This window comes from Monodelphis domestica, chromosome 6 (assembly GCF_027887165.1).
Source record: "Monodelphis domestica isolate mMonDom1 chromosome 6, mMonDom1.pri, whole genome shotgun sequence".
In the NCBI taxonomy this organism is placed as follows: Eukaryota; Metazoa; Chordata; class Mammalia; order Didelphimorphia; family Didelphidae; genus Monodelphis; species Monodelphis domestica.
In genome coordinates this window covers 185,341,257-185,365,118 of record NC_077232.1, presented here as the reverse complement: position 1 = coordinate 185,365,118, position 23,862 = coordinate 185,341,257, and the positions used below count along the sequence as shown (strand labels likewise).

Sequence of the window (23,862 nt, the reverse complement as noted above, 5' to 3'; positions counted from 1 at the left end):
AATGCTAGATCCGTCATTTAGCCAATTTGTGTCTTTGGGTTGTCTTGGGTCAAGATAACCTCTCTGGATTTCATTTTCTTTTGCCATAAACTGGAGATTTGGAGTCAGAGGATCTGGGCTAGAATAACAGACTTCCAGTTACCATGTTTGTGACTTTGAGAAAGCCACAACTACTCTTGTTCTGTTTTTGCTTTCATAAAATGTGGAAGCTTAACTAAAGTCTCATTCATATCTAAATCTGTAAACCATAAGAACTGGTCCACATCTATAATTTTGATATCTGAAACTAGTTCCTCTGATCTGGATCTCCTGTTCTGTATTTATGCCACTGATCTTATTCCTAGCTTATTTATCATCACTTTGATCTTTAATTGCTCTTCTTTCCTATCACCTTCAAATCTACTCTTTCTTTAGTTTTAAAATCTTGATATCAGAGTTGACAAGTTCAACATGAAGTCTCCTTCAATTTTTAAATTTTTATTTTTTCAATTTTATTCTATTTTCAGTTCCAAATTCTCTTCCTCTGTTTATGTCATGCAGCTATATATATGTATATATGTATGTGCTACAAATTCATGTTATTTAATTTCACTTGTACTGTTGCTATTGCCCAGCAATCCTTTTAGTTTCCTTTGTTTATTGTAGCCACTTGCTCAGACTTTCTCCTTTATCTTCCACCTCATATACTTTGTCTCTTACTTTACTGAGAAGATTAAAGCCCATTTCAAGCATCCTTTGTGAACATTTAATGCCTATCACACTGATCTAACTGTATTATTTCTTTGCTCAAAGTGATTTCTTTGAACCACTTCCTATCCAATTCAAAGAGATTCCTCAGCAAGGCTTTTAAAAGCTTCACAATCTAGTTCCTGTCTTTCTCTCCTTATTTCAGTCCATATCCTATTTCATCTTTTAAATAAAACTTGTGTTCTGACAATCTAAAATGAGGCATTCCTCCGTTCCTATTGGAAGACTGTCCTCCATCCTCAGAATGAGTTATTTTCTTCTCTCTGCCTCTCAGCAGTGCTCTTCCCTATAAGCTGGAGATACAAAGTCCTTACCCTCAAGGAACCTACTTCTGTAAGGGGAGTGGGGAGTGGAAGGGGATACAACATATTCCCAAGTAAGTAGAGTTAAAAAACTAAATTGGGGAGGGTGGAAAGAACTAAAACTAAGGGAATTCAAGAGGAATATCTGGAAGAAGTAGCACCTGGACTAATCTTTCCTTCCCTCCCTCCCTCCCTCCCTCCCTCCCTCCCTCCCTCCCTCCCTCCCTCCCTCCCTCCCTCCCTCCCTCCCTCCCTCCCTCCCTTCCTTCCTTCCTTCCTTCCTTCCTTCCTTCCTTCCTTCCTTCCTTCCTTCCTTCCTTCCTTCCTTCCTTCCTTCCTTCCTTCCTTCCTTCCTTCCTTCCTTCCTTCCTTCCTTCCTTCCTTCCTTCCTTCCTTCCTTCCTTCCTTCCTTCCTTCCTTCCTTCCTTCCTCCCTCCCTCCCTTCCTCCCTCCCTTCCTTCCTCCCTTCCTTCCTTCCTTCCTTCCTTCCTCCCTTCCTCCCTCCCTTCCTCCCTCCCTCCCTCCCTCCCCCTCCTTCCCTCCCTCCCCCTACCTCCCTCCCTCCCTTCCTCCCTTCCTCCCTCCCTTCCTCCCTTCCTTCCTCCCTTCCTTCCTTCCTTCCTTCCTTCCTTCCTTCCTTCCTTCCTTCCTTCCTTCCTTCCTTCCTTCCTTCCTTCCTTCCTTCCTTCCTTCCTTCCTTCCTTCCTTCCTTCCTTCCTTCCTTCCTTCCTTCCTTCCTTCCTTCCTTCCTTCCTCCCTTCCTTCCTTCCTTCCTTCCTCCCTTCCTTCCTCCCTTCCTTCCTCCTCCCTCCCTTCCTAATTCTAATTGATTAATTAATTTAGAGTATTTTTCCATGGTTACATTATTCATGTTCTTTCCCTCCCTTTCTCCCTAGGCCCCCCCCCCCCCCATAGCCAACAAGCAATTCTACTGGGTTTTACATATATCATTGATTAAGACCTATTTCCATATTATTAATATTTGCAACAGAGTGACCTTTTAGAGTCTACATCCTCAATCATGTCCCCCTTGAACCATCAGATCAAGCAGTTGTTTTTCTTCTGTGTTTCTATTCCCACATTTCTTTCTCTGGATGTAGATATTGTTCTTTCTCATAAGTCCCTTAGAATTGTCCTGGATTATTGCATTGCTGCTAGTAGAGAAGTCCATTACATTCAGTTGTGCCACAGTGTATCAGTCTATGTGTATAATGTTCTCCTGGTTCTGCTCCTTTTACTCTGCATCAATTTGGACTAATCTTTCTTGAATGAAAGACTGACAGAGAATGCAAAGGGAGTGTTTTACCAAAATAGGGCATATTTGTTATTTTCAGAGATATGATACCTCCTCTGTGAAGCCTTTCCCTGATCTCTCTTTTTTTTGGTATACTCTGCTTTTTATTGTTCCTCATTAGATTATAAATACTCTTAGGGACTGAGAAAGTATAGTTTTTGTTTTTGCTTTTACAATTACTAACAACTAGTATATTCTTCAAAACTCTTGAAATGAATTATTTCATATACAATTTTATAAAGGTGAAATCCTATTTATGTTCTTTATTTTATTATGTCCTCTTAGGTTATAGGTTTTAGAATTATAGTAGATGTTTATATTTAGGGTATCCCAAAAATTCTTAGTGCATTTTGCTTTCACTCACAAATGATTGTAGACTGAGGATATTCTGATGGTTCTTGGGTTCAGCGACTTGGGTTATCTCCATTTTCATTTGAGAAATGGTGGTAGTGGTTTAATATGTTTAAGTTTTATCTCCCAGGTTGCCTTTACTGCTTCATCTAGGCTGTTTTGTCTATTCCAAAGTTGGCAGTTGGATTTTATATGGCAGGAAAGGCTGACCTTTTCCTTATGGTAGTTGCTGCCCTGCATGATAATTGAATGTGTGAAGTATGAACACTAAGGAAGGGAATTCACAAGTCACTTGCTAAAATGAGTGATAACTCCAGAACTCAACACTTAAGTAAGAGTATTGGCAAGCCATTTGCTAAAGTGGGTGATAACTCAATCAGTCAGAAACTTGTGAATTATTTTAAGAGTTCATACCCTCAGGAACTGTTCAATTAGGAAACTGTTAATCTTTTTGATGAGAAATTGACCTTCAAAAGGTGAGAAATTGATCCCATAGACACTACCTTCTGGGTAGTGCTAGACAGTTTTGGAAACTGTGATTGGCCATTGTGAAAAGGGGCAGGGAAAAGAAGCCACTATAAAAAGCCCTGAATTTCTGGGCCTAGGGAAGTTGACTCCAAGAAGGAAGTTAGTTTTAAGAAGAAGTTGGACTTCAAGAAGAAAGTCATCTTAAGGAAGATCTGTTCAAATAAGAAAGCCGGCCTCAGAAGTCTTCAGCTTGAGTCATGGTCTTGACCTGCCTCTTGGAGGGAACTTGGGTGAGTGGAGAGCTGGCTTTCCCATACTGTCTTCTGGAGAGAGTTTAATTCTAGTCAGAAGTCAATAATTCCTGGTTGAATAGGTCTTCTCTAGCCTTTTTTATTTCTCTACTTTCACTCTTTCTACCTCTTTTGTAAATAAAATATATTAAAAGTCATTTCGACTTTGAGCAATAATACTTTGTCATGTATTTTAGTCAAACTCTTAATTTTAACCCTTACACATGGCTGTTCTGGAACAAGTATTTATTGTGTTGGTGTTGCTACCATTCTTAAGGTTCTATGGCTTATGAAGCACTCTGTTGCAATTGGAAGTAGTAGTAGAGTGGAATGGAACTGCTTTCCCTAAAGTTTATTGTTCCACTTTTTTTTTTTTGATGATTATGGGTCCTGCACTAGAAACAAGGACTGTGGTCTGGGAGCCACTGCTGTTCCCAAGACTCCATTGTTAAGGGTCTTGGGCAATTTCGTGGTCTGAGGAAAGGTGTTTGAGATAATCGTGATGATTTGACTTGTTTGGCACAAACTAACTGCCTATCATTTCCTCAGGAATTCTTGCTTCTCTATTACTCTGTAATGTGGTTATTGTTTTTAAGATCGGATCTACTTGCCATTTTTTTTCAACTCAACATATTTATAAACTTCATCATTCTATCACTCATCTCTTCTCCAGACCTCTTTCTGTTTAATAGGTATAAGGGAGGTATCATTCCATCACATGCAATTTTCACTGTTGGTTCCTTAAGTCTGAATTTTTCTCCTTCTTCATTTTTGCCTCCTGACTTCCCCAACTTGCTTCAGTTTGTAGCTAAGCCACTGACTTCTGAAGTCTTTCCCAATCCCTTTTAATGTTACTTATATTACCTCAATTGCTTATCTCCAATCTATCCTGCATATAACTATTTTCTTGCATTCTTATGCAATTTGTATTTTGTCACTATTTGCATTTTGCTTTAAGTCACATTTTTGTGAATTTATTTCTCATGGGATTCTTGTGAGCTTCAATACAACAATCATTTATTATTGTGCAAAGTACATCAGGTATATAGGTAATTCTAGGACAGTTCTAGGACATTTAAGATAAAAATGCATTATCCCCTTTCCTCTAGGCGCTAGTATTATAGTAGAGGTGATACATCATATTCATAGAAAAGCATAATACTCTATAATTTGAGGAGATAGAGAAATTTTATTCAATTTTTATCTGACTTTTCTTTTTTATGCCTTTTGTACTTTTAGTAGATTCATAACTTTCAAGACTAGAAAAGACCTTATTGGGGTTTTAGTATTCCCATTCTATTAAGGAAATATCTCATATTATTATTTGTCCCATATCACAACTCAAGACTGTAGCAGGGGCAGCCCACCTTCAATGCTAATTTTATATTTTCTGTATTTTTACTTTTAGGACTAAGGCTTTCATCTCTAGGGATCTCATCCTCATTTTCTTTGTCATTTATCTTGATTTTTTTTCTCCCCTTTTTTCCTTTGGACTTTGAACAAAGTTTCTGCTTTAACTATTCTACCTTGTCTCCTTTCATTTTCTTAAGTGGAACCTGTTGGTTTCCTTGTGGCATGCGTGCACGTGTGCTTTGTCTTTTTAATTCTTACTTTCTGTCTTAGTAATAAGTCTAAGGCAGAAAGGCAAAGGTAATGCAAATGGAGTTAAATGACTTGTCTAGGGTCTAGCTAGGACACATCTGAGCATAAAATTCAAACTCAGGTTCTCCTGACTCTAGGCCTAGCATTCTAGCCTCTGTGCTACGTAGATGCCCCATAGTACTCTTGTTTATTCTATGCGTGATTATTTACCTTCATTGCCTTTTTCCTATTCTTACTCCCACCATCATCTGAAAAATATACTTATGTGTCCCTTTTTTCTAATATACTTGTTGTTAGTTTTCCTTTAATCCACAACTTCTTACTCTGAGGTCTGTGAATTTAGTTGTTGACTATTTTGATAACTACATTTAAATATAATTTGTTACTCTTTGGGGTATGTTTTTACTATTTCCTCCCTCTACATCATATTGTTTTTCCATCCTTTTATATTCATTGCATTTGAAGTGTTGCTATCTCATGTTTTGGGGGAAAGCAGCTAGATTTGGAGGAAAAAGGGGCTGGATTTGCATCTTAGTCTGTTTTCTTCCTATATCAGTCAAACATTTATAAATCTCTTGTGATATGGCAAATACCATGCTATTCACTAGACATATAAATACTAGCAAAATATACAATAGTTACTGCCTCTAAGGAGCTTGTATTCTAGGGAAAACACAACTTGCAAAAGGAAGGAATCTGCAAAAAAGGGCAGGATTTGAAGGTCTTGGCTATGAGAGAAAGTCCAGAGGGTCAGGAGGGATGAAGGCCAGGGGTCACCTTAAGTAGTAGGTTATTTCTCAGGGAGAGGAGAGTAGGAATAGCGGGTAGTTTAGAGTAGTTATTTCCTCTATAAACCTAGCTTTAAATCTGTGATATTTTGATTGGCTCTGTTGCTAACCCAAATTCTTTTTTTTCCCTAAATGAAAGGCCACTTATAGATTTTTAAGTATCTTTTCCTTTTAGGGTTCTTCACATTTACTTCATCAGTTCAAATTCCAAATAATCATATAAAGTTAAATAGTATCTTGAAACGTAATGTCTTTTTAAAGGAAGTCATAGAATTTTGTATGCCCTTTTTTTAATTTTTCTTTTCTTCATTTTGGTTGCTTTTCCCCATCCCCAATTTTAACTATATCTTCTAATATATATATATATATAATCACTGCTTCCTTTTCTTTTTTTTCCCTCTCAACATTACTTCCTATCTTTAGCTTGCCCCAATGCCCCTGTAATTTTCAATTATAGAAAAAACAAAACACCTTTTTCCCCCCATCACTTCTTATTTCTTCCTCTGTTTGGTTGCTATGCTCACTTCCCTGTCCCAAACTGACATTTAGAATCCACATCACTTATTTGGAACATACAGATAGCAAATTGTATTTACAGCTAATAGGATTTGCATAATATTCTACTTGATAGTAAGAAAGGGCTATTATTTCATTTTTGTACTGTTAGTGTATAGGCATTCCCACTGTTAATTCTTTTCTCTTTTCAATTAACCTTGCCTTAAGCTTACTTTTTTGTTTTAAGCAACCTGCTTAATTTTTTGAGGCCAGGAACTGTTTCCTTTTTTTGTTTTTTTTTTTTGTTTTGTCTTTGTAGTCTTAATGTCTTGAGCATAACAGACACTGTTAATTATTTTGTTTTATTTCTAGAAATTATTAAAGAGAATGAATTCAGAGAATGCTTCATGTAATTGTCTGAAGATAGGATCCATGTGAAATGGCGAAGTTGGTCAAAGAACAGTTGTGTTATGGTAGAGTGAATTATTGGTCAAAGGGAATTTTACTTTTTGAAGAGAGTGATGGAGCATATATTGAGAGTAGGAGATTTGGATGTTAAATATTTTATGAATGCAACAATAAGGAGAATTTTTAAATCGTGAAAATTTTTTAATGTAGTGAATGGTGATATAAATGAGCAAGATTGAGACTAATAAACACTTTTAATTTAATATCATTGTAATAAAATTTTTATTTTTAAGTTTTCTTGGAGAATCCACTTCTTGTCAGTGCTTTATCTAATTGATAAATAGAAAGCTGATGTAACACAGGATGTCCCATATTTCTTGAACCTGATAGAATACATTATTTTGATAATGCTTAGAACTTACAAATCCTTCTGCCATATTCTTCCTTTACTATTCTGGTTGTGTCTCATTGTTCATTTTCAGTGTTTGTTTGAGATACAATACTGATGAAAAAACTCTATGGGTTGTCTACTCAACTGAATGTTTTCGTGTGAATGGTTAGGATAAATATTCTAAAATAGGTATTTTTCTGAAAGGAAAGGTCATCTTTTTTTTTTATAATACAATTTCTGCAGTGATTCTGTCTGTCAATAATGAAAAACTTTGTCTCCCACAAAATAAAGTTGAGTATTACCCAAAAGACAATATAGAAATTCATAAATAGACTGAACCATTAACACTAATAACCAAATCACTTATGTGGGAGAAGTTGCCTAGTAAAATTGATGATCCAGTCATGTAACTTGAGTTGGGATAAGGGATAGATTACTTGAGTGCCCAGTTGATATCAATATGGCATCTAGATATGTATGGAAGGCCTGTAGCATGTAAAGGGGTGCCTGTGTGGATGATTTATAGGAAGCTATGAATAAGAGTCATAAAAGAGAAGAGATGATATCTGTGGATTGTGGTTTGCATTGTTGAAGAATACTGCCATTGAGAAGACAGTGGATCCATCAAACTATCCATATTAAAATTTGTAAGATACTTATATTCATAAATTTATTTTTTCCTCATAACAATCCTGCTTGTTATGCAGGTCATGACATTTTACCATAGTTAACAACTAATAAGTGCCATATAGACAATATTTGAAAATGATCTTCCTGGTTCCAGGACTAGCTCATTATCTATAATTTCATCTTGCTTATCAAGGAAGATGGATGGCTTATTGGGATAACAGAACCTATGATGTATAATTGAAGAGAAAATAAATTCAGTGGATTTGTTTTTGGTTGATTCAGTAGAGTGGTTGGGGATTCCTATTAAATCTGCACAATTAAATACTTGGAGTTCCATGCTGTGTCTCTATAAATTGGCTTGAAGGGAATCTTGGGAATAGATAATTGTTTCTCAAAAATACCTAATTATCTTTATATAATTCTTTTATAGGTAGTGGATCATCTAATGCAAAATTACCTGCTGTCCCAGTAGTTTCTTCAGTTCCAGAAGACTCTGCTTCAAACATGAGGTACTGAATCATAATTTAATGATTTCCAAAGTTTTTTTTTCTCAGTTGTATCTCTGGTATTTATATATATATATATATTGCTTATTTACTCATGTAGTATTCATTCTAATGCAACATGTTCAGTGACTTCAATGGTCTAAAGAAGAATAAACTATGGAATATTCTCACAAACTCTAGATGGTTTTAAGTTCTCAAGAGTTACAAATCTATGATTCTTGTAAAGTTTATAAGACATATTGCAAATAGACTTTTTCTTTGAGCAGATAATTTCTGTGTTAATGTTAACAACTTAATTTATATAGATCCTCTCGGACTTAGGAAATATTTGAAAAGTTTTTTTAAATTGCAGTTTGGGGGGTGTACATCTTTACATTTGTACCACAAAGCCCTATTAAGGAGCTATAATTTGAGACAATCAAATAATTATTCTTTCTAGCATTATTTTTGTGAATATGAATTCAGACTTTCAAGAGCCAATTAATTTTTTCTTTTCTTTTCCATTATATTGGTGCCAAGAGTAATCTTTTTCTCCTATATGCTATGGAATCTCTGCCTCTCAGAACCATGGCTAACTCTGCTATTATGGTGTTGCTTGGAGTGCAGAACTCTGACAGGAGCGTTTCTTATGCTACCATAATGACTCTTGTAATGAAAAGATAGAGATGTCAGAGTTATAGTTAGGCACAGAGGCCTCAGGAGTGGTCACTCCTGCGGTAGTCTATAGTCATATGTATTGGTATTTCATATATGTACATTAGCACCTATGAATCTTCTTTTGATTTGTTTTATGTCTGTTGATAAACACCCACTAGATATGTATGTACATTTGGATGTGTAGATACTGCTGCAGAAAGATATCTCCAATGTTGCCACATATGAAATGTTCAGAGTTCAGGCCTTTCTCACCAATGGAAGTGCCATTCCCAGATTATAGAACTGCTAGATATAGTTTTGAGTTGTAAATGTCTACATTAATACCTATGAATCTCCACAAACAAAAATGGGTTTATTTTCACATATATATTGACAGTTGAAACATACAGATGACATACATAAACATAGATGTATGTACACATGGACATATAATAGACATATATGCACACAAATATATATGCAAGATATTCATATGCATATGTATTTGTATATAATTTCATATGTCTAAAAACTTTCATTGTTTGGTGAATCATATTCTAGTAATGAGCATCTCCAAAAATACTTAGGTAGATTCTTGGTACAATAAATATACCTATGTTACTAGGCTATAATCATCTTTTCAGCCTAATGGTACTTGTCATGGCTTACGTTTAAATAACTTTGCCTTTAAGAATCCAGGTTCAGGGGCAGCTGAGTGGCTCAATGAATTGAGAGCCAGGCCTAGAGGTAGGAGGTTCTAGGTTTAAATCTGGCCTCAAACACTTTCTAGCTGTGTGACCCCAGGCAAGTCACTTAACCTCCATTGTTCAGCCTTTACCATTCTTCTGCCTTGGAACCAATATACAATATTGATTCTAAGACTGAAGGTAAGGATTTGGGGGGAGGGGGGAAGAACCTAGGTTCCCTTTCTTTTATATCATGATTATACATCCAATTCAAGGAAAGCTAAGAGGCTTTCACAGAGTTTGTGAGTGAGTAAGGAAATTGGAAAGAGATGTGGGAAGTAGAGAGGGAATTTATGAAGGATTTTCTTAAATTAGAAAGGAAAGTGGAGAAAATTGTAATGGGCCAGAAAGAGAGTACTAGTGGATTTAAGTTGTGAATCACAGTAGCAATTTTTGCTTTTTAAAAATAGTATTGTACTGACAATTTTGATGATAATACACTTTTTATTAGTATTACAGAGAGACTTGAACATGCTCTGGAAAAAGCTGCTCCTCTTCTTCGAGAAATATTTGTGGATTTTGCTCCTTTTCTTTCTCGTACACTTTTGGGTAGCCATGGACAAGAGTTGCTTATAGAAGGAACAAGTAAGTTGTCTTTTAGAATATATCTTTAAAATCCCAACTCTTTTAGAAACAACATGAATAAGTATACATGTTATGTAGTCATGTAATAAGCCTAATAAAACTATTGAATCAGTTCCATAGAATAATTATTAAATTTTTTTATATGCCCATTTTATTGCCATGATTAGATATAATCTCTATATATACTCCCAGATGAGAAAGATCACTCTACTCCAGTTTCTCTGAAAAAAAGCTTGGTTTTTAATTAATTATTTGGGTAGTGTGGCACATCTAAATCTTAATGTACCCTCATATTACAATAATGTAAATATAGCATCCAAATCAAGAGAGGTAATTCTAATTGTGCCCCTATCTTTATCCATAGCAAGTTTCATGAGGGAAATTGTCCACGAATAGAGAAAAAGTTGAAACTAGAAACTTAGCTCTCTGGAAATCTTATTATATGAGAAGGGGTTATGGGAATTGAGGATGAGAATGCATACCTTGGATAAATGAAATTAATTGTTCATTAACTTGTTTTAACTATAATTAAATTTTCGTTTTTTCAACCAACAAAAATTGATATTCCCTCTGTCCTACCTCCTTTTGTTGGGGAGAGGAAAGGAAAAAAACCCATCCCTTTTAATAATTATGCATAGTCAGGAAAAATTAGTTTCTGAATTTTCCATGTCCAAAAAATATGCTTCATTCTACCTTCTGAGCTTATCTACTACCTAGTGGGAGATAAGTAGAATGCTTCAGAATTAATCGTCTGTAATCATGGATAGTCATATATTGATCAAAGTTTTTAAGGTTTTAAGAATTTTCCATTTTTTCAGCATTGTTATTATTTCATTTGTTCTTTGTTCTTCTTACTTAATTCTGCATCATTTCATATGAATCTTTCTGAGTTTCATTACAATTGTCCATTTCATTGTATGGAAGAAATTAATGAAGTTAGTGTTAAATGATCCAAGTTCCATGTAATAAAAAAATTAAAAATTTTTTCTGAGAAAAATAACTTAGAATCTTAGATGATGAATTTTTCAGTAATTATTGCCTTTGGGTAGTTTAAAGAACTTTTCCTTTGACATTGACTCTTGTACTCATTGATGGATAGTATAATGCATTACAATCTAAGAGAATGAACCGTTTTTTTCACATTATTAGACTGCTAAGGAAAGCTGGTGCACTGTCCTCTGATTTTTTCCCTTCCTGTCAAAGGCTAGTAAGAGAAAAATCAACAAACAAGTATTTATCCATTACTTATTTGTTCAAGGCACAATATAGGGCTCTAGAATAGCTTTCAATGAATACATTCATATGTTTGCTCCAACTGGCCAGCTAGCTCCATAGGTTGGGGCTATACCAAATCTGGTAACAAATCCTATATAAAAGAGGGGTCTTAAACCTTTCTGTGAAGTGGAGCTATCTTTCATTTTTCTGATGCATTAGTGATATTTTGGTGCAGGAAGAACAACAGGAAAGGAGGTTATAGAATGATATTAGTGGGAATGGAGTAAAGCACTTTGATAATCCAATCCCTGAAACTTAAAAAAAGAATTCTTAATACTTCATTCTTGGGTTTCTGGTAGCCAAGATAGTGGAGTGAGTAACGAATGTTTAAAGCTCACTCAAATCCATCTCGAAACCACACACACACACACACACAAGCCTCAAAAAGAACTATTTATTTATTTATATATGTATATGCATATTAATATATATGTGTATATATATATATATATATATATATATATATATATATATAAATACATAGTTAAGATCACAAAATAGGTTAGAAAAAAAGAGCAAAAGTGATAGAAAAAAACCTGACCATAGGAAGTTACTTTAGTGACAGAGAGGGTCAAATCATTAACTTAGAAGAAGGCAACAGTGCCAAAATGGCTCCCTTTGAAGTCCTAAAGGAAAATGTAAAATGGTGTCAGACCCAAAAAGAACCCCTGGAAAGAGCTCAAAAAGGATGTAAAAAAGTAAAATAAGAGAAAAAGAAGAAAGAGTTAATAGCTTGTTAAAAGATATACAAAAAGTCACTAAAGAAAGTAACTACTTGGAAACTAGAATTGGCCAAATGGAAAAAGAGGCACAGAAATCCAGAGAAGGGCAAAATAAGCCTTCATTGAAAAGTAAATTTGGCAAAATGGAAAAGGAAGTACAAAAGTCAATGAAGAAAATAATTTCTCAAAAATTAGAATTGGGCAAGTGGAAACTAATGACTGCGAGACACAAGAAACAATCAAAACAAAATCAAAAGAAGGAAAAAATTGAAAATTTAAAATATCCCATTGGAAAACTAATTGACCTGGAAAACTATTCATGGAGAGGTCACCTAAGAATTATTCGTTTACCTGTAAGCTGTGATAAAAAAAAAAAAACAACCCAGATATTACATTACAAGAAATCTTCAAGGAAAAAATGCCCTGCTACTCTCAAACAAGAGAAAAAATAGAAATAGAAAGAATCCAACAATCACCTCCTGAAATAGACACTAAAAGAAAATATTAGAGCCAAATTGCAGAATGCACAGGCCAACAAGAAAATATTGCAAGCAGCCTGAAAGAAACAATTCAAATATTGTGGATCTATAGTCAGAATTATATAGGACCTTGCAGATTCTATAGTAAAGGATTGGAAGGCTTGGAATATGATATTTCAAAAGGCAAAATAACTAGGATCACAACCAAGAACTGCCTAGATAGTGAAACTTAGTGTTTTTCTTTAGGGGTTAAACTAGCTATTTAATGAAATAGAGGATTTCTAAGGATTCTTGATACAAAGACCAGAGCTGCACAAAAAATTCAAGATTGAAGAGAAACTTAAAAATGGTAAACAAGGAAGAATTATGGGATTCAATGAGATTAAACAGTTTAAAGTCCTACATGGGAAGATGATATTTGCAACTGTTAAGAATATTGCCACTGTGCTAGAAATAGTATACATAGACAAGAGTACATGAAAATAAATTGAGGTGAGATCTAACAAAACAAAATGAAGGGATTAGAAGAGAATGGAAGGGTAGAAAGGGGAAAGAGTCATAGAAGTGGGTAAATTATCTCACATGAAGACATGTTATAAAGAGTTAATATAATGGAAGGGATGATGGATGTTATTTTTGACAATGCTTGAATGTTATTCTCACTATAATTAGCTCTAAGAGGGAATAATACTGATACTCGATTGGTGATAGAAAAATATCTTAACCCTGAAGAGAAATAGGAGAGGAAGTGGAATAAGGAAAAAGGGCAACTAATAAGTAGTGTTTAGCAGCAAAGCATTTATGAGTAGAGAAAGGCTGAAAGGTTAGCAGTAAAAGGGCAGAAAAATAAGATAGAGGGATGTACACAGTAATCATAACATTGAATGTAAATGGGATGAACTGACCCATAAAACATGAGGATAGGAGAGTGGATTAAAAACCAGAAACCTACTGTGTATGAGCAGGGAGGCACAGACAGAGAAAACATAAGGGACTGGAGAAGATTCTTTTATACTGGTGTTAAAAAAAAGCAGGGATAGGAATTAAGAATAGGCAATGAGAAAGCAAAACTATTACTCTTTCCAGGTGACATGATGGTACAGTGAGAGAATCCTAGGAAATCAATTAAAAAACTAATTAAAACAATTAACAACTTTTTTTTAACCCTTACCTTCCATCTTGGAATCAATACTGTGTGTTGGTTTCAAGGCAGAAGAGTTGTAAGAGCTAGGCAGTGGGGGTTAAGTGACTTACCCCTGATCATACAGCTGGGAATCGTCTGAAGTCAGATTTGAACCTTGGACCTTCTGTCTCTAGGCCTGGCTCTCGATCCACTGGAATACCCTGGTGCCCCCCAAAATTAACAACTTTAGCAAAGTTGCACTATAAAAATAAACACACCTAAGTTGTCAGCATTTCTGTATATTACCACAAAGTCCAAAAGCAAGAGATAGGGAAATCCCATTTAAACCAACTCTAGAGAATATAAAATATCTGAGAATTTACCTTCTAAAACAAACTCAGGGACTGTTTGAACACAAGTTCAAAACACTTTTTGTACAACAAAGTAAGATCTAAATAACTGGAAAAACATCAGGTGCTCATGGGTAGACTGATCCAATAAAATAAGAATGACAATCTTTGCCATAAACTAATCTACCTGTTCAGTTCCAGGCCAATCATATTCCCAAAAAATTATGTCATAGGGCTAGAAATAATAACAAAGTAATTCATCTAGGAGAAAAGGTCAAGAATATCAAAGGAATTGATTTAAAAAAAGGAATTTAAAAATTGTTTTATTTTGCATTTCTCTAGTTCCTAGTGATTTAAAGTAATTTTTATATGGCTCTTGATAACTTAGATTTCTTCCTTTCAAAACTGCCTACTCACCTATTTTGACCATTTAAAAATTATTTCCCACCCTCTCCATACCCCACCTGATTTTTCCTTCAGTTTCCTGATTTTCTTCTAATTTTAGCTGCAGTGGTTTTATTTGTATAAAATCTTTTAATTTTAAGTAATCATAATTATCCATTTTACCATCTGTAATCCTCTCTGTCTATTGTTCTGGAATGAACTCTTTCCATCTTCATAAATATGATGGGTAAAATCACCCACACTAAGATGTTATTCTTTAAGTATAAATCATGTCCTCATTTTGATATATGGTAGGAAATATTGGCCTGGAGCTATTTTTTCTGCCAGACTGCTTTTCAGTTTTTCCAACAGTTTTTGTTTAATAGTTCTGTTTGGTTTTTAAAACCCTCCATAACTTGGTCCTTTCTTACCTTTTCAGTCTTCTTACACCTTATTCCTCTCCCTCTCCTTAGTGACACTGCCCTTTCTCTTGTTCCTTACTTAAGATTCTCCTTGTTTTCCCTTGGTGTTTTTTCAATGACTGTCTGCTCTACCTGGAATTCTCTCCCAACTTTTTTCTATTTCTTGACTTCCCTGGCTTCCTTCAAGTCCCAGCTAAAATCTAGATCTCTATAATGGCATTTCTTATGACTCTTACTGCTCCCTTTGATATTTCCTCCAATTTATCTTCTATGTCTTGTTTTCTTACAATTATTTGCCTGTTGTTTACCGCATTAAATCAGGAACAACTTTCTGTTTTCCTTTGAATCTTCAGTATTTTTGCATAGTACCTGACACATTATTGCTACTTAATAAATGCTTTTTGACTTGACTTTAGTGTAGAGAAATCTTGGGTGAGGAAATCTATAGTCTTAGAGATTTACATAGAATAGAGAAAGTGTAATATAATCTATAAGTTCTTCTTCATGGTTTTTTCAGTTCCTTAACCTGATGGGAATTTTTTCTTTTTTCTTTATGTTCTTTTCATGTCATCTTTTTTTTCCTCTCTCAGCCTTTTTTTGCTTTTAAAAGATACCATATTCTCCTTTTTTCCTTTCTTATCTGCAGCTCATGCTTTAGCCCCTTCAAAATTAGCAGTATATTTCACTGTGCATACACATCTTACTCTGCATATCACATATCTTTAAAATGACATATTTAATTTGAAATAATTTGTGAAATAAAGGTTAAATAGCCTCATTAGCACAACAAAATATAATATATATTTTATAATCCTGAGGAATAAGCAGGAGAGGAATAGAGGAAAAAAGGTAACATCATTTTTTATTTGGAGGAAGTGAGTAGAAATTGAAAGATGGAAAGAAAGAAAAATAAAAAAGGAGAAAGAGAATTCTGCACATGAGGGAGGATTGCAGAAAGCCACTATAAACTCCCTCAGGATATCTCAGGTATTATCTAGTGGAACCCATGCTGTTGATTACCCATTCTGATATGAAATAAAAAGAAATTTAAAAAATTTCAAGTAATAGTTTAATTATAGTGATTTCACTCTTTGGAATGGTAGATTTTTCTTCCATAGAAAATGGAAATGTTCCAGATTAATTTAGGGCATTTTTCTATTCCTCTTACATTACTGTAAATAATAATCTCTTGGTGGAGCTATTCACTGGATGAAAAATTCTAGACAGTATGTTCTATATCATATTTTTTTTAATGTTGTCAGTATGGACCAAAATGATGCATCAAAGAAAAAATGTAAATAAAAAATTTATAAGAAATCAAGAATACCTAATGTGTAACTACTTGCACTTCTGTTAAGGTTTAGTGTGAGGTCATGGGTCAAAGTACTAATAAGAGTGTTTGGGATGTCTACTGCCATGAAACAAAATAGAAACTTGATTGATAGCTAGAGGGTTGAAGGGAAAGAGAGGAGTGGAGAAAGCAAAGGTCATAGAGCCATTTCCCTTCTCTGCATGTATAATGACCAACTCTCTCCAAAACACAAAATGTAGATGATACCAATCAATATAGCATATGCTGTGCACATTTCTACAAATAATAATCAATTGTAAATGTATAAGAATTTGCATAAGAATTTCAATAATCCATCTTAAAAATACAGTGGAAAAAGTTCTATAATAAAAATAGCATTCTATCCAGACTTTAAGAAATTGTAGGGTATCTTGTTTAGTTGCAAAAATGCAAAATGTGTTTTGTTATTAAATTGCTATTTGAAAGGTTAATATTTAACATACAAGGTCACATTTGATGAAATTTTCTTTTTTTTAAGTATTAAGACCCTTAGATTTACTGTCATATATTTTTTTTGCTTTTTAAAAATAGGTCTAGTCTGCATGAAGTCTAGTAGCTCTGTTGTTGAACTGGTCATGCTCCTCTGTTCTCAGGTGAGTCAAAGAAATTGTAAAATTTTTATTTTTTAGGAAATTCTCAGGCAAATTTTATTTTAAGAAGTATGCCAGAAGTATAAACAATTGCATACTACAAGCTTGATTAATTACTGTTTTCAAGTTATAGCCTGTTGGTAATTTTATTTCTTTTTGGAAAAAATAACTACTTTGAAACTCTGATCTTTAATGGATCACATTGGTTTATGTTCTTAGTGATCTGAGTAGGTGAGTAAAAACAGAGGTTTTTGGAGTACCATTCAAAATGTCTAGATTATATGTAACCTCCATTTTGAGGTGACTAAATAATTCTCTGCTGTCATCTTTTATAAGAGGAGATAAAAATCAATACAATATTAAGGTTATAGAAACAGATTTATTTCTATAGCTTGAGAGTGGCATTCGAACTCCTCTGGGAATAATGGGTTTTTTCTTTTTTGTGTGTGTGAGAGGTTATAAAATGAGTGATAAATACTTTTGAACCCTTGTCATTGCTAATTATTTTTGACATGTACAGTGGATTTAGGGGACTAGCAGCAAAGCATTTAAATACTAAATTCCTAAAAGCAGGATTACTCAGATTAAAAAAAAACCCTCCATAATGATATTATTTTTGTTGTTTTTTTTATCTTACATTGTGGTGTAAGAATTTAGAGTATATATATTTTGTATTTGTTCTATATGTATAAATTTGTGTGAAGATATAGCTATACATAATATGTATACGTAGTAAAAGCATGTACCTTATGAGTCAACTATATACATTTTTGTTTTATTTCATTCTCTTATGCAATTAGATGAATGTTATTATTAAACCTTTTTCTTTGTAGCTTGAAAAAAATAACATCTTGTTGGTAGTAAATTCCCCTACTTAAAACTTTAAAATAGCTTTTTTTAATGGGAAGGGTATTGGTCTAGAGGTCAAGGGTTCTGACCCATTTCCAAACCTTTGACCTTCATTTATAGCCCTTATGGTTTACTTGCCTGACAAATAAGGATAATGCAAAATTAATGTTTCTTTGCATCGATTTATTCATTTTAGTGCCTATATTGCCAAATTTATTTAGACTGTGCTGATGGACATTTCATGAATACAAATGAAAGAATCATAGAAGGTGTGAAAAATCAATACTGTGCATTGTCAATAAAGTGCAATAAGAACAATTACTTGTAGAGATTACACCTAATGGATTTTACAATGAACTAGCCAATGTGTAGGTGTGTTTCTAGTGGGCTTATTACTCTGGCTGTAGTGAGAATTTTGTTTGCATAACTTAATCATCTCCTATAGAAAATATTGTGCCTTTGAAAATTAACAAATTTCAGTCTTCCCCACAGACTTCTGTATAATATATTGCTTGTTTATTTCTGGGAAAATTTTGCCATTTTGAACCTGTATAGATTTTGTCTTAAAACAAATCAATTTAAGAAATAGTTATTTGCAGTTGTAGTTATGTTTCTTAAAAAGATATAAATTATTGTTTTTGATATTAGTGATTAATTATGTGTTTATTTTTATAAAGTTATACTTTTAGTTTATAGAGAATTGGAAAGATGTATTTTTAATAAAAGGAAATAATTTTACAAGTATTTTCTATGTGGGTGTATACCTACCCACCTACATATATAAATATATATATATATATATATATATATAAATGCATATATATATATATATGTGTGTGTGTTGTCTTCTTTTAGTATATTATATAGTTGAATGTTAGAAGGCAAAAGGATAGGGAATAAATGACATGCTCTAATGTACCTATTTGTCATACATGTCACAGTGCTGTTTAATGCTAATCTAATCAAATGGGATATGATGATCACTTAGCCAAGTAAATAACAAAAGAAAAGAAACCTCAATGTTGTGGTTCAAAAGAAATACATTTTTCAGTTGTTAAATATTTTACTCTTAAAAATTTGCTATGCCAGTAATATATGCTCACTATGAAAAATGATGTGAGAAATAAAGCAAAAATTAGCTCCAGATGTATACAGATTGTCCTGCAGTGATAATTGCATTTTTCACTTTGAATTTTCCTAATTCGTAGAGGTCAAAGTGGCAATCACAAAAGTGATTTATTTTGGTAAGAAGTGAACTGTCTTTTTATACATGAAAGCTAAAGAGATATGAAATTCAATTTCAAGATGACATTTTGCAGATATTGGGAGGAGATAGGTTGAGGTTGATTGATATATTTTTTTGGTTCAAGTTACAGCAGTAAGTGAACAGTAGCATCTTGCTAAAATTCTAATTAATTTTTTAGGAGGAGATGGAGAGGGTTATGTGGCAAAGATCAAAAGATCAGGTCAAAAACTAGTTTTTAATCTCATAAATAATCTGATCTACTTGTAAATTTAACATCTGCAAATGTGATTTTAAACTTTACAAATTATGGATGTTTAATTTTGTGAAATTCAAGCACACTTCTATTATTTTTTCCTTGTTTCATTCATAAGTAATTTTCTTATGTTGTTTTACATAGTGTTAAACAAACTACCTTTTGTAACAAAAGACAGATTAAAACATTAATTTTAAAATATTCAAGATATCATATTTGGAATGCTATAAGTAGGCAGAGATTATAGAAAAAATTTTCACCAGAATTATACTTTCAAACATTCATTTACTATATAAATGTACAATGATGATTATTCATTGAGCCATAGAATCAATAATTTTCCTTGCTTTGATTTTTAAAATGAATACATTATGGAACACCCAACTATTTACAAATGTCTTTCTAAAAGAAAAAAAAAGTTCTCCAGGAAATATAGTGATATTTATCAGTAGTATAAAAGAATCCTCATTGCATTTTGGTCTATTCAGAGCCAGAGATAACTCTGTAAAATAGTGTGTATGAAACAACTCACCAATTAAAATAAGCTCTATAACCCACATTTAAAACTTTTTGTAATTTAAAAATTGCATTACATTGGACATTTAGAAAGATTTTTTGATGTATATGAAATAAGTTGCTGCAAATCGGATATTATTTGCCCAAATATAAAACCTGTAGGTCTAAAGAGTTCACACATTTGTGAAAATACCATAATTTGTGGAAAGGCCATCTAAATAAAAAGAAATGTTTCATTTAAAATTATTTCAGTCTTCTTGGACAAAATGTTTGTATTGTGCTTATTTGACATTAATATCATTTTTGAAAGAATTGACGTTACATTCAAGGGCACTTTATAAAAGCGTTGCATTGCTCATCCTAATTCAGTCTGACATACATTCCAATAACACTACCTCCCTTCTAGGTTTTAAAGCCAAATTTATGGCTGTGCATTGTGAAGTGCATCATTTAAAAATGGTTTCAACCCAAAACATCTAATAAATAAATAATGTGTATGGCTACTCAGTAGTAGACTTTCCAGACTAGAAATCATTCCATCGGATACTCAACAGTCCACTATCGGAGAGGGCTGTCAGATAAATCTTATAGTAGCTGCATTCATGTCCTGTAAATCACATGTTATTGTCTGAGCCTTCTGCCAGGTCATCTATTCTTTTCCCATTTATCAGAAATGCATACAATATATAGAAAAACTGGAAGCACTGTGTAGTCTTGCCTAGCATTCTGTCTGAGTAATTAAACCAGCAAAAGATATAACAAGGTACTATTTTATGCTGGTGTTTTAAAACTTAATATTATTGAAATATATTAGGTAATTGCAATTTTGAAATGTATTTCCTTCACATAATGTATATGTAATTTTATACAACATGCATTGTCATTGTCATTTCTATTTTTTCCTACTTTTTTTAATACAAAATTTCTAAATAATTACTTTTAAAACTACATTTATCAAATAGCAACAAGTCTTGATGAGTTTGATTTCTCTTTTGTACTTGAACCTTTTGTCCCTGAACTCATATTCTTTATAATTAAATGATTTTTAAAAATTTATTCTCTTTTCTTCCTGTGTTTCTTCTTCTTCTTGGAGGTAGTATGGCACCATAATAAAATCAGATAAAGGCTCGAGTCCAAATTCAGCCCCATTTGCTTATTATTTCTGGATACATGGGCAAGTTAATCCATTTATTTTGGCTTTAATTTCCTCATCCATAAAAATAGAAAGGTCAGTGAAGGACCTGAATGATCCCTTCCACTTCTAAATCTACAATCCTCTGATTCTTTCCTTTTTTTTTTGTTTCAAAATATGTAACATTTCATGCTGGTTTTTTCTTTTACTTTTAAAACCTTCCTCCCTTCCTTCCTTCCTTCCTTCCTTCCTTCCTTCCTTCCTTCCTTCCTTCCTTCCTTCCTTCCTTCCTTCCTTCCTTCCTTCCTTCCTTCCTTCCTTCCTTCCTTCCTTCCTTCCTTCCTTCCTTCCTTCCTTCCTTCCTTCCTTCCTTCCTTCCTTCCTTCCTTCCTTCCTTCCTTCCTTCCTTCCTTCCTCCCTTCCTCCCTTCCTCCCTTCCTCCCTTCCTGCCTTCCTGCCTTCCTGCCTCCCTTCCTCCCTTCCTCCCTTCCTCCCTTCCTCCCTTCCTCTCTTCCTCTCTTCCTCCCTCCCTCCCTCCCTCCCTCTCTCTCTCCCTCCCTCCCAAATCAATAGCATTAAGGCCAGTTTATTTTCCATAACTACATAATGAAGGTTCGACCTCCCACAGGCTGTTATTTGAATATATCATAATGCTGACTGTTGCCTTTTGCCCATTAGACCATATGCTTAATTATAAAAAAGAAACAGCACCTAACTTTTTCATAGTCTTTTAGGGATTTAAAGTTCTCTACATATATTATGCCTTCATGTTACCTATTTAAGGAATGGAGTTTCATCAAGAATCTACTGTTTTTAAAATAGCTTAATGGAGGATAACATTTATTTATATTTATTTTATATTTCATATTTATATTTATTATTTATAGCAGCTTAATTTGTGAGATTGTTTATAGAAGTTCTTCTAGTGTAGTACTTGAATGATCTTTAATGATATTCCTTGAAGTAATCTTTAATGATAATAAGTTAAGATGAAACTCTTTCTGATGTAATCTTGTATATTGAACTTTTCAGAACATTTTTATATAGGTATTATATCATGGTTGCATTAGAGTAGTTGTTTTCCATGTGTTGTCTGTGTACCCTGGGGATCCCTGACACCATTTGTTTTGGACTGTGGAGCATGTGATGGAATATAATTTAAACTTGGGAAAGTAGATCAGAATCAGATTAAGATAGGCTTTATATGTGAAGCAAATTCATTTGATTTATTTCAGATTTTGGGAAGCTACTGAACTTTCTTAAATTGGAAAATGTAATAATCCTTGAATTTTAGTAATAATACCTGGGCAGTTGTTTGGAACATAAACTCGAGATGGAAGAGACTTAAGGCAGAAAGTACAGTTAGGGGCTTTTTATATTATTTTAGTCAAAAGGTAAGAGGGGCTTTAAATGGGAGATGGAATAGATAAGACTTGGCTACTGATTCTAAGGCTGAGGAAATTGCCTCAACTGCTTACGTATTTGATTGGTTAATTGAGAGAGTGTTAAGTATAGTGATAACCATTGTGTGATTATACTCATGAATGACTTACTAATCTCTGGAACTTGATGTCGAGAACCTCTGTGTTTTTCTAATTCTCAGCGATTGTTTTTAAAATTAGAGTTTGACTCAATAAAGAATCATAAAATGAGTTATTAATTTAAATCAGTTACAAATCATAAGTACTTGCAGTTTGGCATTTCTGTTTATTTTATATTTCAGTTTTAATAGTTAGACTGTTTTTCTATTTTAGTTATGAGTATTTGTTAATGAAAATTTTACAATGTTAGAAGTATTTTTTGTTATAGCATCATAGTAACTGTGAGACCTTGCATAGATTAATTGAAAATACTCAAAGGGATTTATAATCTCATTAATTCAAGATTTTCTTCAGTGGTTCAAAAGACAAGCCACCCTTGAGACTTTTGTCCGTATTCTTCCAAAAGTTCACCATGGAAATCCATTCAACATGTTATAGGTCTTTTGCAGTTCTAACATCTTGAAGTAACAGTAAAGCACTCTTTTCATTTACCTGTCTTCTTTTGCTTTTGCTGGGTGACCAGCTTTTCTTTTCTTACTGTTAGAAATTTCTTCTTTGATTTTATTTTTTTACTTTTCATTCATCTTCAGAATTCTTAATATGCCATAACCTGTTTGTAATCAGTGTATACTTCTCTGTTACCTTTTATAAGTTTCTTATCTATAGTTCTTTGAAGTCAATAAGATTCCATGTCTTGTTGCCATATTGCAGTATTGGTAAAATATAAATTTTAAGAAGACAGGTCTTTGCTTTCATAGGAACTTTTGCATCATTAAAAATATTTTTAAATTCCATTCACTCTCCTCCTTTTCATTTCTAGGCTAAGCTTATTGTTGATCAGTACTGTATTGCCAAATATATAGAATATTGGAGAAGCTCTAAACCATTTAATTCAATGAAAATTTAAATTTGGTTCTTTCTTTGTGAATGAGCAGGCTAGCCCCCTTTGATTGATAGCTGATATTTTTCTGGAGAATATGCAGACTTTTATAACTTGATTCATTCATCAGAATATCACATGGGAATAGTTGCATTTGCAAGACTTTGCCATCTACTGGGTATGCTCTTTGACTTGTACTCTACACTAGTTTCTCCATCAGAATTGTAAAATTCCTCTGGCAAGCCTTTATATTTCTTTGTTTTATACCTTGCTTGATCTATGTCATTGAATGAGGTTGTTTTTGTTGTTAGATCTTTGGAGGAATCCTAAATGATTTATATGCATCTATACTTTAATATAAAATAAGACATAAAGCAGTCTTTTGTCCCCCCAAAGTGCTTTTCTTTTGGAATCAGTAAATAAGCACAATGAAAAATTATATTGTCTGTGTGGATTTTTGTGATCTCAATATATTTTTTCTGACTGTCAAATAAAATGTTTTTTCTTTAT

The 23,862-nt window shown here is 33.4% G+C and overlaps 1 protein-coding gene across 1 annotated transcript in view; it reads left to right on the top strand.

Annotated features, from left to right (window-relative positions):
- Positions 1-23,862, top strand: part of LRBA (LPS responsive beige-like anchor protein) — an 854,371-nt gene that overhangs the window by 294,015 nt on the left and 536,494 nt on the right. Inside the window, exons 32-34 of the mRNA XM_056803808.1 lie at positions 8,197-8,275; positions 10,106-10,239; positions 16,877-16,938. Of these exons, the coding sequence (XP_056659786.1) occupies positions 8,197-8,275; positions 10,106-10,239; positions 16,877-16,938 (275 nt within the window). The remainder of the gene's footprint in view (positions 1-8,196; positions 8,276-10,105; positions 10,240-16,876; positions 16,939-23,862) is intronic.